General features: G+C 45.8%; 1 protein-coding gene across 1 annotated transcript in view; it reads left to right on the top strand.

Annotated features, from left to right (window-relative positions):
* The window catches only part of LOC109541755 (triple functional domain protein), a gene marked incomplete in the record, with an annotated part of 34,810 nt that extends 20,860 nt beyond the window's left edge, over nucleotides 1-13,950 (top strand). Inside the window, 22 exon segments of the mRNA XM_048669813.1 lie at nucleotides 1-99; nucleotides 4,391-4,460; nucleotides 5,179-5,296; nucleotides 7,172-7,268; nucleotides 7,326-7,471; nucleotides 7,590-7,673; nucleotides 7,948-8,106; nucleotides 8,161-8,393; nucleotides 8,457-8,844; nucleotides 8,901-9,098; nucleotides 9,163-9,389; nucleotides 10,740-10,874; nucleotides 10,933-11,104; nucleotides 11,580-11,776; nucleotides 11,840-12,183; nucleotides 12,234-12,420; nucleotides 12,476-12,648; nucleotides 12,703-12,874; nucleotides 12,940-13,078; nucleotides 13,139-13,316; nucleotides 13,378-13,598; nucleotides 13,664-13,950. Coding sequence (XP_048525770.1) covers nucleotides 1-99; nucleotides 4,391-4,460; nucleotides 5,179-5,296; nucleotides 7,172-7,268; nucleotides 7,326-7,471; nucleotides 7,590-7,673; nucleotides 7,948-8,106; nucleotides 8,161-8,393; nucleotides 8,457-8,844; nucleotides 8,901-9,098; nucleotides 9,163-9,389; nucleotides 10,740-10,874; nucleotides 10,933-11,104; nucleotides 11,580-11,776; nucleotides 11,840-12,183; nucleotides 12,234-12,420; nucleotides 12,476-12,648; nucleotides 12,703-12,874; nucleotides 12,940-13,078; nucleotides 13,139-13,316; nucleotides 13,378-13,598; nucleotides 13,664-13,789 — 3,863 coding nt within the window.
* Nucleotides 13,951-13,986: the final 36 nt, after the last annotated feature.

Genomic DNA, 13,986 nt, shown 5'->3' with positions numbered 1-13,986 from the left:
CAGAGGGGCTCGTGCCCCTGGGGGTGCTCAAACAACCCCCGCAGCAGCGAGGTTCGCCGTCCCGCCGACCCCCGCAAGCTTCGGACCACGATGTGTCGGGTGAGTGCCGCACTTTTTAACGTGGAATAATTGGGGGGCCGGCGACGCTTCTCGAGATTGCGGCGTCTCATCAGCAGCATCCCGACGCCCGAATCGATAGGCGTCTCTGGCGTACCCTTGACCTGACCCTTTCTCAATGCACTCGATGTTTGGGTTCCTTTTCGTGCTGTAAATTACTGGAGCCTTTGAATGAGTGGATCGGGGCTCCAAAACGGGAGGTTTTCCACAATTAAACCTCTATGATTTGATGCAGCACGGTGTCGGCTTAGATAAACATTACTTATCTTAAAAATATCGTTGCGAATCTACTTGTACCGTCACGATTAGATAAAGAGTATCAAAAAGCTGGAAATTTAGGCGACAAGTCGAGTTTGGCTGAAACTTGAACACCTCCGGAGCGTTTTTTGCACGTGATGATGGAATTTTAGTAATTAGTGTCCAGCGGATAATGTTCAAGTGCTTTCTGATGAAGAGCCACGAAGAAGGTGAGTTCGCTATTACCACGATAGGCATGAATTCAGCCTCTGTGTAGGTCGAGTCCAAGTTCGGTCGCCCTGCGTAACTGCGATTGATCGAATACCGAAAGGATCAATTATCGATAATAATCGGCGTGTTTGTAGCGAATGTGGGCGGCCAACAAACAATTTTCTCGAAAAATTGCCGGATATATTTCCGGGAAAGCGCCGATTGGCCGATGAGTCTATTTTTGACGCGTTTTCGCCTCCGCCCTATACACAGGGTGTCTATTTTTAGGGATAAACACCAATAAAGCGAAACATTGGCCTGATTCCAAATTATCAAATAAATAAGCCGGCAAAGTGTCATCTAATTCATTGAGGGATCTTGGATACAGCCAAGTGTGTCGCGCTAATATTAGAAAGTACGGGTTCGAATCGACGCACTCCCTGACTTACGTCAGTCAGCTTTTATTTTATTATTTTTTTAATTTAAATCGCATTGCATTCGGAATTAGATTAGACGTTTCGCCTGCGGTGCCAGGCTCCATCTTCATAAGTCATTGCTTGAACGACAGTCAGCATCAGCAGCTCGATCAATTGCGATCTTTCAACATACCCTGTCAGCGAATTCACTCCAAATTAACGTTGCAAAACACTGAAGTGGCTCTAAATGCCTCAATTTCTATATCATTTGCATCGGCAAAACCGTGATTTGCAACTAAAAAATCAATATTTGTTTGGCCATCAACACGAAATAATGTCATCGTTATCTGATAACATTCTCTGGAATTTGAAATCGAATAACTGGCTTAAATCAACTACGGAGAACCGTGGGTTCTGAGTGCCATCCGACAACTTCGTAACGAAACCTCGTAGGGTCAAGCCCGTTTCCACGGCAACCCGCCAGCGTTCCATACAGGGGGTGTAGCAAAAGTTGTGCAATTTTCGGATTTTTATTTGATTTTTCCGATAGAGAATCGTCCAATCGTTGCGTCAAATTAATTCAGGCGACACCGTCAGTTGGCACCGATTTGTGCAGTTCGCGGGCGACATGTTTGTTGTTGATTGCCGTCGTCGCTTCAGTTGTTTTTTAAATGCGCGTCGGTCGTGTCGTCGACAGTGCCACGAAAAAAATCGTTTTTTTTTACGTGTTTGTAAAAGTGGCCACTGTAAGTAGGCGATGTTTGTGTGAAATTCTTTGACATTGTTGAAGTTTCTTCGGTCGTTTGGGTTTTAGACTCGATAAATTCTTGTTGCAAATCGAAGGCGCATTATTGAAACTGGCTTTCAGGATGTACGAAATCCGTCACAAATGGCAACTTCCTTTTGGCCCCCATTAAGGTAGTAGTTACGCTCCATTGTCTCATGGGACGCAAATCGCTTGATTAATTACTCAATCATAAATCGACACCGTTTCGCAAAAGGAACGATTTTAATTCTGGATTTGTGAATTGTTTTATTAATATACGGTTTCAGGGACTGCGGCGCTGTTGAATATTTGTCGGGGCGCCAAAAGCGCCGCCTTGACCCGCGCCATGGGATTTTATGGTCCATCATCTACCTTGTTTATTTCTGTTTCGAATTTAACGATTATCATCAATTAATATCGGGCCAATCAATGCCGAATGCCTCGATTTAATGGAAAGGGCGCAGCCAGCGACTAATCCATCTATAAGAGCGCAGGGAACGTAAAAAATACTTAAATAGAAATCATGATCTTGTCCTTTTAAGGCATACCTATCCGTTCACTCGGCCAGCAGATGTTCCATTCTTTAGCAAAATATTCGATCTAGCGATTTTCGTTCGTCATTCACAGCGAATTTGTTTATGTAGAGTTTAGTGCGCTTTAATGTGCCTACAGGGCGGAACAAAAAAGAGTTCCTCAAAGAAACAGGGCACACCCATCGCTTCCAAGAAGGGTTTCCCCGACAGGTTTCTAGGCGGAACTTTTTACACCTGGCTAGGTAAGCCTGCTTAAGGCTGCCAATCTTTTGCAACCAAACCTCCTTTAAACCCTCCAGCCATGGCCGCGATTGGTGCAAAATCGTCCTCTCACCACCACCACCTCAATGCTTGCTCATCTACGCGTGAATAGTCCAATGCCTCTTGGTTGTCTCGCTCTGGATCGCGGAAAAGTGTGGGAGGTCAGGTGTGGGGACTCTTAAATGAATCACGATCGAGAGTGTTGTTCACAACAGTCAACAGATGCGACAATCAGTCGCGGTTTCAGTGCTGAGAAGGGAATTGAGTTGAGCGAAAAAGTGCAATAGTGTTGTAAGTCGCGCGACTTAAATCTGGACCTTTGGGAGGCCTGTCGCTTGGTCGCAAACACCGAATTGACTGTTCAGTGCAGAAAAGCGCGTTTGAGTGCGGCCTTTGCATGGATCTGAACCTGAAGGTGGTCAATCAGCAAGCGTCCGAAACGGGCACGTCTTTTAAGCGCAAGTCGAGCTTCCGGCGAGTGGGTGAATTGTGCGATCGAGTTGTGCAGTTCTATTTCTCCGAAGGTACCCAATTTTCAGTGAAATCGTTCCCATTTATCTGAGCTAACTATTTTCGGGTGACAGTTTTGAACGCGGCACTTTGCCCTTAAGTAGAAATTAAGCACATGGCAAATCGGTCTATTAAGAGTGACCGATTCAAACGATTACTTTGATAGTTGAGCATGCTGCAACGTTTATTTCGTTCAATTTGGGGGATTTCTGAATGGAATTTTCAGCTACAAAAGTCAACCAATGAAACAACACAAAATTATATCAGATCCTGAATGGGTGCGTTTGGAGATTTTGATTATTTTCTATTGCTGATTTAATCGTTTACAACATAAACAAAATGGAGGCATTAAAAACCACTTGTTCTTCTCCGACGCGATAATGTTTGAAAATAGAAAACACTGATAGTTTAAACAGAAGCAGCTGCGTTTCCAACTGTCAAGGTTTTTTAACTTCGGCATGCTTAGCGGTTTCATTGAGCGCCAGGCACTGTTGTCATAAGTTAAGAACATTTCCTAGAAATGGCTTAACTTTTGGCGAAAACTTGAAATATAAGTATTTACATAATGATGTGTCTACTAATGGTAGAAACGAGCTTTAATTCGGTGCAATTGATTCACACGCTCCATATCAATTAGTCATGGATTTGCGGTTTAGTTTAGCAAAAGTGAAAATTGGAAATAGCGTTTTGTTTGAAGCGGAAACAGCAGTTTTGGTTTGTTCAAAGAGGCACAGAACCACATCCGCTTACAAATCAGTGACAACTTTTTCACACACTAAGCAAACCGATCTTTGAAAGCTATTTGAGCGTTTGAGTGCACCTGCCGCAGATACAGGCGAAACGTTGTCATCGATGTAGACAAGTTGTGCTATATGTTGGTAAACGGAGCTTGTGAACCGCAAAACCTACATTAAATGTAAACATTTATATAACTTTTTTGTGGTTCAGTCGCTCAAGTCCGAACATCGATGGTGGCTGCCAATGAAATCCCATCGATGTTCTGACTTTAAAGGGCGATCCAGACAAGTCGTTCGATTAGACGCTGTGTCTGGACTGCCTTTTAATAATAGCTAAGTCCATTAGAACGCGACATACAGGGTCAGTAGTAGTTGACTAGTTGTGATTGATTGCTGCTGTTCAAGCTGTCCTTCGCACTCAAGCCAATCGATTATGTTCTGATAAGAGCATTGAGGTTGGCTTGGCGATAAGCACTATTTGGCAATTGTTCCCGCTTGTTTCTATCCATTTTAAGTACCTGTATGACCATTTGGTTAATGTGGGTGAAGGCCGTGCTTTCGAAAGTCGCCTGTCTTTCGCTAATGTTAGTTTTATTGTTGCAGAAACTACGCAAAACGATGCGGCTGCAGTGAACACATCGTCGCCAGTCAACAAAAGGCGCGGCTTTAGTGGGTGAGTGGACAGTTATTTTTTAATTACATTTTTCAAGAGGATGTTTTCAACTGCAATTTGTCGCTCCATCTTTCCCAGCAGAGCTGAATTCTTTTAAAGCCCAGGCTTTAGAATTAAAGCAATTACATGCTATCTTATCTTTTTACGTTTCTCGCAAATACCTTCAGTTGCCTTTCAATCACGCAACACTCGATGCGACTTTGTTGTCTAATTTTTGGCCAATCATGGGCAAATGTCGACGGTTTTTCCATGGTTTATGCAAGTGCAAGTGCAACAGCGACAGCATGGACGATCTGCTCACACATCGGTTAGTTTTTGGTTTTTGCTCACAATTTCGAATCCCCCTGAGATGCAAAACAAACCGAAAGGCACTTTACCAATGTTGTCAGTTTGTGCTCGATTTGCGAGAACACCGTCTGTCTATGTTCTGTATAGTTCATTAAGCCCATTTTCCTCCCTGTTATCAAACGCGAGCGCTCTCAGCGCGGATCAAAAGACTTGGCAAAGTGGTTTATTTGCAGTTAAATCGAATATGAAATTCTTCCGGATTTCCAGCTTCTGAAAGCCGATATCGGCTCAGTTGGGCCCCGACATTGTCGCACAATGGACAGCGTCCACTATCAGTTTCAGACCGTGTTTATGTACATTTATGACTTTATGTAAGTCCCATTGCTGCTGCTACCCAAATTAATCTTAGGCCCATTTTGTTTGCTTCCAGACGGAAATGGTTGCCGCCACCCCTACGTAAGCTGTCCCAGGGAAAAGTGGACAAGTCCCAGGCGCCCATCGATCCCAGGCCGCCGCTGAAGAAAACTGGGTCGGACAAACGGATTCGGGTGAGTGGACTCATTTGGCATTCACACCCTGTACATGTCCGAGTTTGTACAACCGCTTTTAATGAGTTTTCAGTGTTTTTCTTTCTTGATCGCTCGTGACTGAGCCAACCTTGAAACAATCGAGCGCGTCACCACACATTTTGCCAACTTGATTATTTAAATTGTGGCGCGTCTGTTTTCATTTATTATGTTTGTATTAGATTTCACTATTTGCCATTTTTCGGCAAAAAAATCCGGTTTTAGTGGTTTTAATCCAGAAGAAGCGGCGATAAATAACCGGTCCAGTACTTGAGCACTAAGTCGTGGGCAATATTTAAAGGCAACCAACACATTCTAAACTGTTATTATTACACGGTTTCGCCTATACAAACAATCAATCCTTCGCTGCTTTATCGGTTTAAAGGCTGTGCGATTTTTCAAATCCCATATGACTGATGTGTTTACTTTGTAGTTTTGAAAAATGCCAGACATTTGCCACCAGATTTTTTCCCAAACATTTGGTCAGCGATTTTTTCCGAAATGACTCAGTTAAATGTAATCATGATTTGTGCAAAAATGCCATATTTCTCCTTCCAAGGAGACATTTCCAAACAAACTACTTTATCTTCACACCTCGTAACTCACCTGGCGTATTCGAAGGGAACTGGTCTCGCAGTCAAGAGAGAGACCAATATTGTGGTCACCGTGGAAACGGACGGTCCTTGTCGCACATTCCTAGTATACCGCGGTCGTTCGGAAAGTGTCCATTCAAGAAAGGTCGCTTAATATGTTGCCAAAATTAGTCGCACTGTTCTCCGTTTCCAGGTACTCCCCACAGTCCTAAAATTCCCCATTCGGAATGATGTTGGAATGTGAGCGTACTCAAGGCGTTCCCTGAATTTTCCGCTTTATCTGTGTACAAGTCTGAGTCATTGCGGAGCTTAATTTGTTGAATTTTCCGGCTAGGTTTATCCCGTCAAAGTTGCCCATCTTTGGCTCACTCTCTGTTTACAACCGCTGGCAATTCACATCATTATAAGAGCCTGGAGTTTAAGTCTAAAGGGGTTTTTCGTTGGGATGAAGTTATTTGCGAAACTTTGCAAACGGTTGGCAGGAGTGGACGAAGTTTTCCATCTCCCGAATAAACGTTGCCTCTTTTCAACACTCAATCCTCTTAAGCTTGATGTGTTTTCAATAATCTAGCAGGATATGTAAAGGTCAATAAACATTGCGAACTACTCAAATTGTGGGTGCAACTGTTCACTTATCCAGTGTTCAGGTTTCCAGTTGCTGTAGGAGAATCACGGTGCAAAGATAGAGATGAAACGCTTAGATTTCAATCAGCGGATTTAGTGGAAAACTTCTGTGTCTTTGTTGCGTTGAACTTCGAAAATGCGCGTTAAATTTTTGAGGAAATTGTCTTGCTTTCCCCATCATGTAAGTAGTAGATTTTTCAATAGTGAGTGCTGGTTTTAACTTTAACTTTTTATACAAAATTTAGCTCTATTATTCAATGTTAGTGCGTTTTTATCTGAACACTAGTTGATGTGTAAATGTGTCTTGTTTGCTCAAACTGGCTGTAAATTAAGAGTAGCCCGTATATCTGCCAAAATATCTTTGTTTGTATTGCGAAACTTTCCGTCCGATTAGCTGAGTTCAGTGTTGCCGGATGCACGCAAAGGACTCATTTTTGGCAGTCAAAGTGGGAAAAGTTTCGCACACACCCCGTAGCATACCGGGCGTGTTAATCGCCCTACTGGCTGTAGTGGGGAGGGAGAGGTAAACAGTTGTCCCCATAGTAACCGCCCTCTCTTTGCGCCCCATGCTTAACATACGAGAGTCGATGTAAAAGTTTTTATATCTAGATAGGGGGTGTTTAGAATGTTTTTTTTTCAGGTGCCCCCCACGGATATGGGTAATAGTAAGTCCTCAGTTTCTGAAGGGGAAGAAGACGACGATCGAACTGCGCCTCTTAAAGCGGCCAAATCGCTGGGTATGTTTGCTCGTGCCCGAGTTATTGGCGAGTTTTGCGTGACTTTCGATAATGTAGGCTCGGAAATTATCAATGGAGATGAGGCGGACGAAGAAGTGGAATTGCCGCCCCCGATGAAGCCGATTCAGGAGCCAATGCTGGTGCCGCAGCCACCTGCAGGTGTACCGGGAGTGCCAGAGATCGAAGAGAACCCCTGCAAGAGGGTGAGTGAGCACAGTACCACCTTAAACCTTGATTAGAAAACATGTTTCTTCGCATATCACGTCACGTAATACCTCATCAAATCCGTCGCCTTCTAACAGTGCCTTTCTTTCCATCTAGGTCTCTAGCCTCACTATTAAATCTTTAGAGGGGGCCATTTCCGCCGATTTGGCTGAGATCGAGCAAATCGTCAAGGAGAGAATGGTGCGAGTCGCTTAGTTGTGAATGCCCTCGATTTTGTAGATTAAAGAGTGGAAGTAGTGCCTTTGAAATCAGGTTGCATGCTAATAATCCAGTCGAATGTCTTTGCACCCTTTATTTTCTCACTAATTATGTGAAGCACATCATCGATGACATGGAAGCTGCCTGGCAGACAGATCGACAGGCAGGCAGTTTCTTGAGTGAATCGAAGATGTGCAAATACACCGCACATGTTTAGCTACCAAAATGGCAGGCTGATGTATGTTTGTTTATGCAGGAGCAGCACTCAGAAAACAAGCACTCGACGCTCAGAAACACACGCAGCTCTGAAGCTTTGTCAGAGTTCAGTCTGGATAGTCAGCGAGACCTGTCGGCGCATTGTTCATCAAACGAGGCGGCCTCATTGGCTTTCAGCGGCGACGAGAGCGACAAACAAGTGAGTTTCGCTCGATAGTTTTATCCACATAACTGGTTATTGTGGATATTGCAGGGCGAATTGGATCCGGAGAAGATCGAGACCTTTTTGAAGAAGCGCCAGTACGTGTTGCAAGAGTTGGTGGACACTGAAGAGGCCTACGTGCGCGATCTGTCACTAATCGTGGACGGATATATCGCTACTATGCGGGACAGCGACTGCGAAGTGCCCATGCCCGAAGACTTGCGTAACGGAAAGGACAAGATGGTGTTTGGAAACATTGAGGCCATCTATGACTGGCATAAAAAGTAAGTCTTTGGACTGACCTAAATTGAATAGCATCTCTAAAAGTAGCTTCTACTTCGCCACAGTCATTTCCTCAAGTCCCTGAAAGCAGGGATAGAAAACCCGGAAGAGCTGGCCCAACTGTTCCGCCGCTACGAGCGCAAGCTGCAGATGTACGTGATCTACTGTAAAAACAAGCCCATTTCCGAGTACATTGTAGCCGAGCATTTGGAGTCGTACTTTGAGGAGTTGCGAGTGAAGCTGGGCCATAAGCTGCAGCTGTGCGATCTTCTCATTAAGCCAGTGCAGCGGATTATGAAGTACCAGCTGATGCTGAAGGACATTCTTAAATATACTGAACGGGCAGGGATTCGTAGCGAAATTGAGCCACTGAGGGCGGCCTACAAGATCATGGTGGTGGTGCCGAAGAACGCCAATGACATGATGGACGTGGGACGGTTGCAGGGCTTTGAGGTGAGCAAGCTTGCCTGCAGGAATAGGGCTGATTGACAATTCTGTGGCTTTTGCAGTCGGGCAAGATAACGTCTCAGGGCAAACTGCTGCTTCATGGGCCTTTGAGTGTGTCCGACGTGCCTGGACAAACAGTGATGGGCAAGACCAAGGAACTGCAGGTCTTCCTGTTTGAGCAGAGCATAATTTTCTCGGAAATTGTGGGCAAAAAGACGCAGTTCACCAGTCCGCAGTATATCTACAAGGCCCACATACAGGTGAGTGTTTCACTCACTATCACCTATCTTGCACGTACTAAAGCGTAACATGGTTGGGTGGCAGGTGAATCGTCTATCGCTGGACGATTCGCGGGAAGACAACACATTCGTGGTCACGTCAACTGATCCGAAAAACGCCATTTGTTCTACGGGGTTCGTGTGCTGCGCACCATCGGAAGAGCTGCGGAACCAGTGGGTGCGCACAGTAAAGGATATCCTGCAATCGCAACGTGATTTTCTGAAAGCCATTCAAAGCCCGATCGCGTACCAGAAGGAAAAGACTAAGGAATCGTGAGTATCACGAAAGCTAGCCTATCTCGACTTGGGCGGCTAGCTGAATTAACCCGGTTGTGGTGCCCCTTCTACTTGTAATCCCTAATTGAGTGTTGGTATATTTTAATACGGGGGCTATGGGATACGTTTCACTTTATAGTTTCAAGTTGGGTTTATTGTGTACGATTGAGTTCTGTGATAGTATTAATAGTTAAGGGCAATGAGCGTATCCCGATTTTACGATGTGTAAAGTAAAAATGAACAAGTTTGCGCAAGATCCCTGTCTCCATGTCGATGGCTTTTCATGCGCATTTTCGTGCTTCAGCCGAAGAGCAAAGGATGGATTATATTCCGAACCCAATCAAAACAAAACCAATACAATTATAAGTGTATGTCGTATAATTGTGTATAAAGTTACTATACACTATGTTTTAAGTATTAAGTATGTACCGTGGCTTTTTCGGCTCAAAATGTACCTTTCCAGTGCAAGTAGGACGAGGTGCGGGTGTTGCCAGTCGTTTATGGTAAAGGAACGATTGTGTCCTTTTACTATAAACAGCTAAACACGCCATCCGCCGTATTCATTATCTATTGAAAACCAGCGCCAACATGATGAATAGATGCCTTTTTTGTCACATTGTGTAATAAATAAGCTAGGGCTGTTTCCCAGCAAGCACAGCTCGTCTAGAGAAGGGTAGTACCATACATTTGCATATTTTAATTGCTCAACAATAAAACACGTTGCTCACAGTGTATCGGCAAGGTTACATTTCTCAATGAAACAATTATCTACAGTGGGTCCCAAAATGCAAACGTATTTGGTTCAGGGATTGCTATGGTTTGTTTTGCAACTGACTAAGTTAGAAGGGCTGGCGCTTTTGGAAACGAAGGTAAAGAATCAATGTGCACTCGTATGGCCCGTTTTCTACCGGGTGTCCTTTCTTTCCCTGTCAAAGTACAGCATTCAATTTCTCTGGACACTCGCGGAAACCGGCCGTACTTTGAAATGTAGGCGTTATTCTTGTACATAGTTCGGATGTATGTTTGTACATAGACATTATTTTCCATTGCCACGCAATGACATGAACATTTTCCATAGAATAAAAGGTAAAATCACCTACAACAGTGTTTCATTTCCAATGGTTATCTCTTGATAGTTGCTGTTGTTTTTGTCCTTGTTGATGTTGTTGTTAGTTGCACCTACCTACCTTGTTCATTTTTATTTTCACATTATCGGTTCCGTATTAGCTGTGTTTGATTTAACCCCTCGATCCTTGCTTGTTTTTTGTTTAACTGCACTGTTTTGTTTCGCACGCTCCTGCAGGCAAGTGATTATTGAGAAAATCTGGTTTAATCTCGTCTGTCTAGATCGGAAGGTCCATGGGAGTTCACTGGAACCACTCAAGCGGACGCGGCCAGTTTGCAGCCACCCAGAAGGCCGCCCGCCTACATCCACAAGGCGAACACCATCGGAATACCATCGGAAAGCGAACTGCACTCCACGTGAGTGGTGGCGCAAAAAGTCAAGATTGTTCATCGTTGAAGTGCGTGCTTTTTTCAGTGAAGGACTGGACCACAAGAACAACAACCAGAAGCCCGGCAAGAAGAACTTCTTCGAGGGCTGGCGAAGCACCTTGAGGAACAAGCACAAAAGCGACACGGTGGTTTTAGCGGCAGGCAAAGAGGGCGAAAAAGGCGACTTGCAGAAGAGGTGGAGCGAGTCGCAGCATTCGGTAAGGGTGTTTTGTTCAAACACTTTTATAACGAAACGAAAAGATTGTAAACGGGCCGCATGCAACTGTTCTAACAATGTCTTTCTCTTTCCTCTAGGTATCGTAATATCTCATTTTGCCCTCCAACTACTCCCCCAAACCAGTAAACACTAACCCTAAACGGCTGTGATAGATTAATATTAATGTTTTGCGGACAATCCGATAGGTTTAATGAATGTTACCGGTTAAGAAGCCAACGTATTTTGCAATAAAGACTGTTTAAGTTCCCAATAATTTGCCTGTTTGGTGGTTCTTCTCTGGTTGGGTGCGGAAAAGGTGCAGACTAGACGGTGAGCATGACGACTTCTTAGGGCTGTGGTTGGTTACATGTGCAGTGTTTAAGAGTTTGCTAGACGCTTGGAGGGTGGCTGAACTAACCGATGTGTGATACTCGTTAAGGGGTTTAATGAGAGTGTGAAAATCGGTGTTTTTGCAGGGCGAAAATCACATACTAGCGCCCGGAAGCCAGGCCGTAGTGCTGCGCGAGCAAGCCGGAGTCAACGTAGGTGAAGTGGTGACCATCATCAAGTATCGGCATGAGCGCTACTTAGTACTGGTAAACGCGGTGCGGCAGAAAATCTGGCTGCCCTCCAACGCCATCGCATCCTCAGGCCGGAAGCCTTGGAGTTTCGGGTAAAAATAAGGCCTTTTTTGGTGTTCAAGTTCATTTTGGCTTCAACTCCGAGTCAATTGCAGGCTGCAAAAGGCGAACGGGACGGTCCAGGAGGGTCCGCTACCGGAATTCCGGGATAGAATGAAGGACGTGTCGGTGGAATGCGGCGCCAAGGTGGTGCTAAAATGCCGCGTGCGCCACTGCGGCCCCAACTGCCGCCAGAGCTGGAAGAAGCTGGAGCCCAACTTATGCATTCTGCGCAACGGGCGCTTTATGTTGGACAGCGACGACGAGGGCGTGGCCGTGCTGAGTCTGGAGAACGCTAAGCCTAGCGACTCTGGAACGTACTCTTTTACCGTTACCAACGAGTTTGGGTCGGCAAGTTGCACTTGCGTTCTCACAGTGCTGAGTAATGTTCCACCACTTGGTGAGTGGGCTGCCACTAGCACACAGTCCAGAACTAATGAGCAATTTCAGCTGAGCCGAAGATCCAGGTTTTAACAGCCAACAGTGTGTTGTTGGAGTGGGACAATCCACAAGGCGCCCAGTTTTTCATCGAATATTGCAAGCTGGGCTCTGGCGAGTGGACGTCGCCGACCTCCAAGCTGCCCATCTGCGGCACCTCATTCACTCTGGATAATCTAGTAGCTGGCGATACCTACAGGTGAGCATCAGCTTCGCCGAGTTCCCAGGCGAAAGCACTGAGCTTTTCGTTGCAGCTTTCGCCTGGTCTCTGGCGAGACAATGTCGGTGAGTCTACCCACCATGGCCGTCACCCTGCCAGTGGCGGACACTCTTCTGTGGCAACAAGAACAATTCAAGCGCCGCTACATTGAGCTGGAAGAAATCAGCAGGGGCCGCTTTTCCATCGTCCGACTGGCCAAAGACCGCGGTAAGCGCCGTGTTAACACTGTCAACCATCCATTTTGATAGCAACCCATTGAAGGCACCAACGTCCAAGTGGCCTTGAAGCAAGTGACCAGGAGGAAGCAGCCCCACCACATAACCCAGGCGGAGTACGCGCTTTTGGCCACCATGGAACATCCGAACATCATTCGGTCCTTGGCGCTCTTTGATAATGCGCCAGTGCCCGGAACGGACACCATCGTCTTGGAACTGTATGTGTGCTCAAAGTGTGCAGGAAGACTTCTGTGTTAGACTTGACTTTAATTGGTTGTTTCAGAGTCAAAGGCCCGCTTCTGTTCACGTTTCTGAGCGAGCGCGAAAACTACTCTGAACACGACGTTCGCTTCTACATCTCTCAGCTGATCTCGGCCCTTTCTTGGCTGCATCGCAAGGACTTGGTGCACTTGGATGTCAAGGTGGGAGACACCGACTGGCAGGGGATGCGCTTGAATATTTAGGGGTTTGTTTTGTTTCAGCCGGAAAACGTGATGGTGGACGTTTTGTTGTCGCCGCCCCTGGTCAAACTGGTTGACTTTGGCGACTCGGTCAACACTGCGAAGAACGTGATCCTGCCGCCCGCCTGTTTGGAGTTTGCGTCTCCTGAACTGGTGTTGGGGCAGCCGGTGGGGCGGCACACTGACTGTTGGGCGGCAGGCAAGTACCCCCTATTGCGTAGCTCTATTGCTCAACAGCTAAGCGGCCTGTTTTTTTTCAGGCGTCTTTCTCTATGTTCTCCTTAGCGGCGTATCGCCCTTCTTGGATGACTCCATGGAGGAAACCACTGCCAACATCCTGAAGTGCGACTTCTGCTTCCCTGATGAGTATTTTGCAGATATTTCCGGTGCCGCCAAGGAGTTCATCGGGAAACTGCTCGTCCTGGTGCCCGGCCAGCGTTTGGATATGGACGCCGCCCTTTCGCTGCCCTGGATTAGGAAGGTGCGTACTGGACTACTCCAGTACACTCACTGTTCCGATCTTTGAGAGTTTTTGTCTTCTTGCAGGAGACGCTACCGGCAGTAATTCCGGGCTTTCGGCTGAGAAACTTCATGACCAGGCGACGGCCCTCCAACATACCGACGACGCCCACGCGAGTTCTCCAACCCGGCCAGAACACGTTGGTCTTTTGACATTGTGATATTTCCTATTTAATCTGTGTTCGTTTTTTCTATAAGTTTCTTAAATTTCTTTTACCATTGAGCATTTATGTTTATATAGGGCATTTTTACGAATCTATAGTGCCGACATGTGCAACTGTAAGCAGTACGACTAATAAATAGATTCTTCTTCACACTGTTTTTGTTACGCTGCCTATTGGTAAAATCAG

The sequence above is a fragment of the Dendroctonus ponderosae genome, unplaced genomic scaffold, assembly GCF_020466585.1.
Source record: "Dendroctonus ponderosae isolate FM_Combo_2020 unplaced genomic scaffold, Dpon_F_20191213v2 Dpon_F_20191213_9, whole genome shotgun sequence".
NCBI lineage: Eukaryota > Metazoa > Arthropoda > Insecta > Coleoptera > Curculionidae > Dendroctonus > Dendroctonus ponderosae.
Note: the sequence above shows the minus strand (reverse complement) of the source record. Positions and strands in the feature narration are given on the sequence as shown.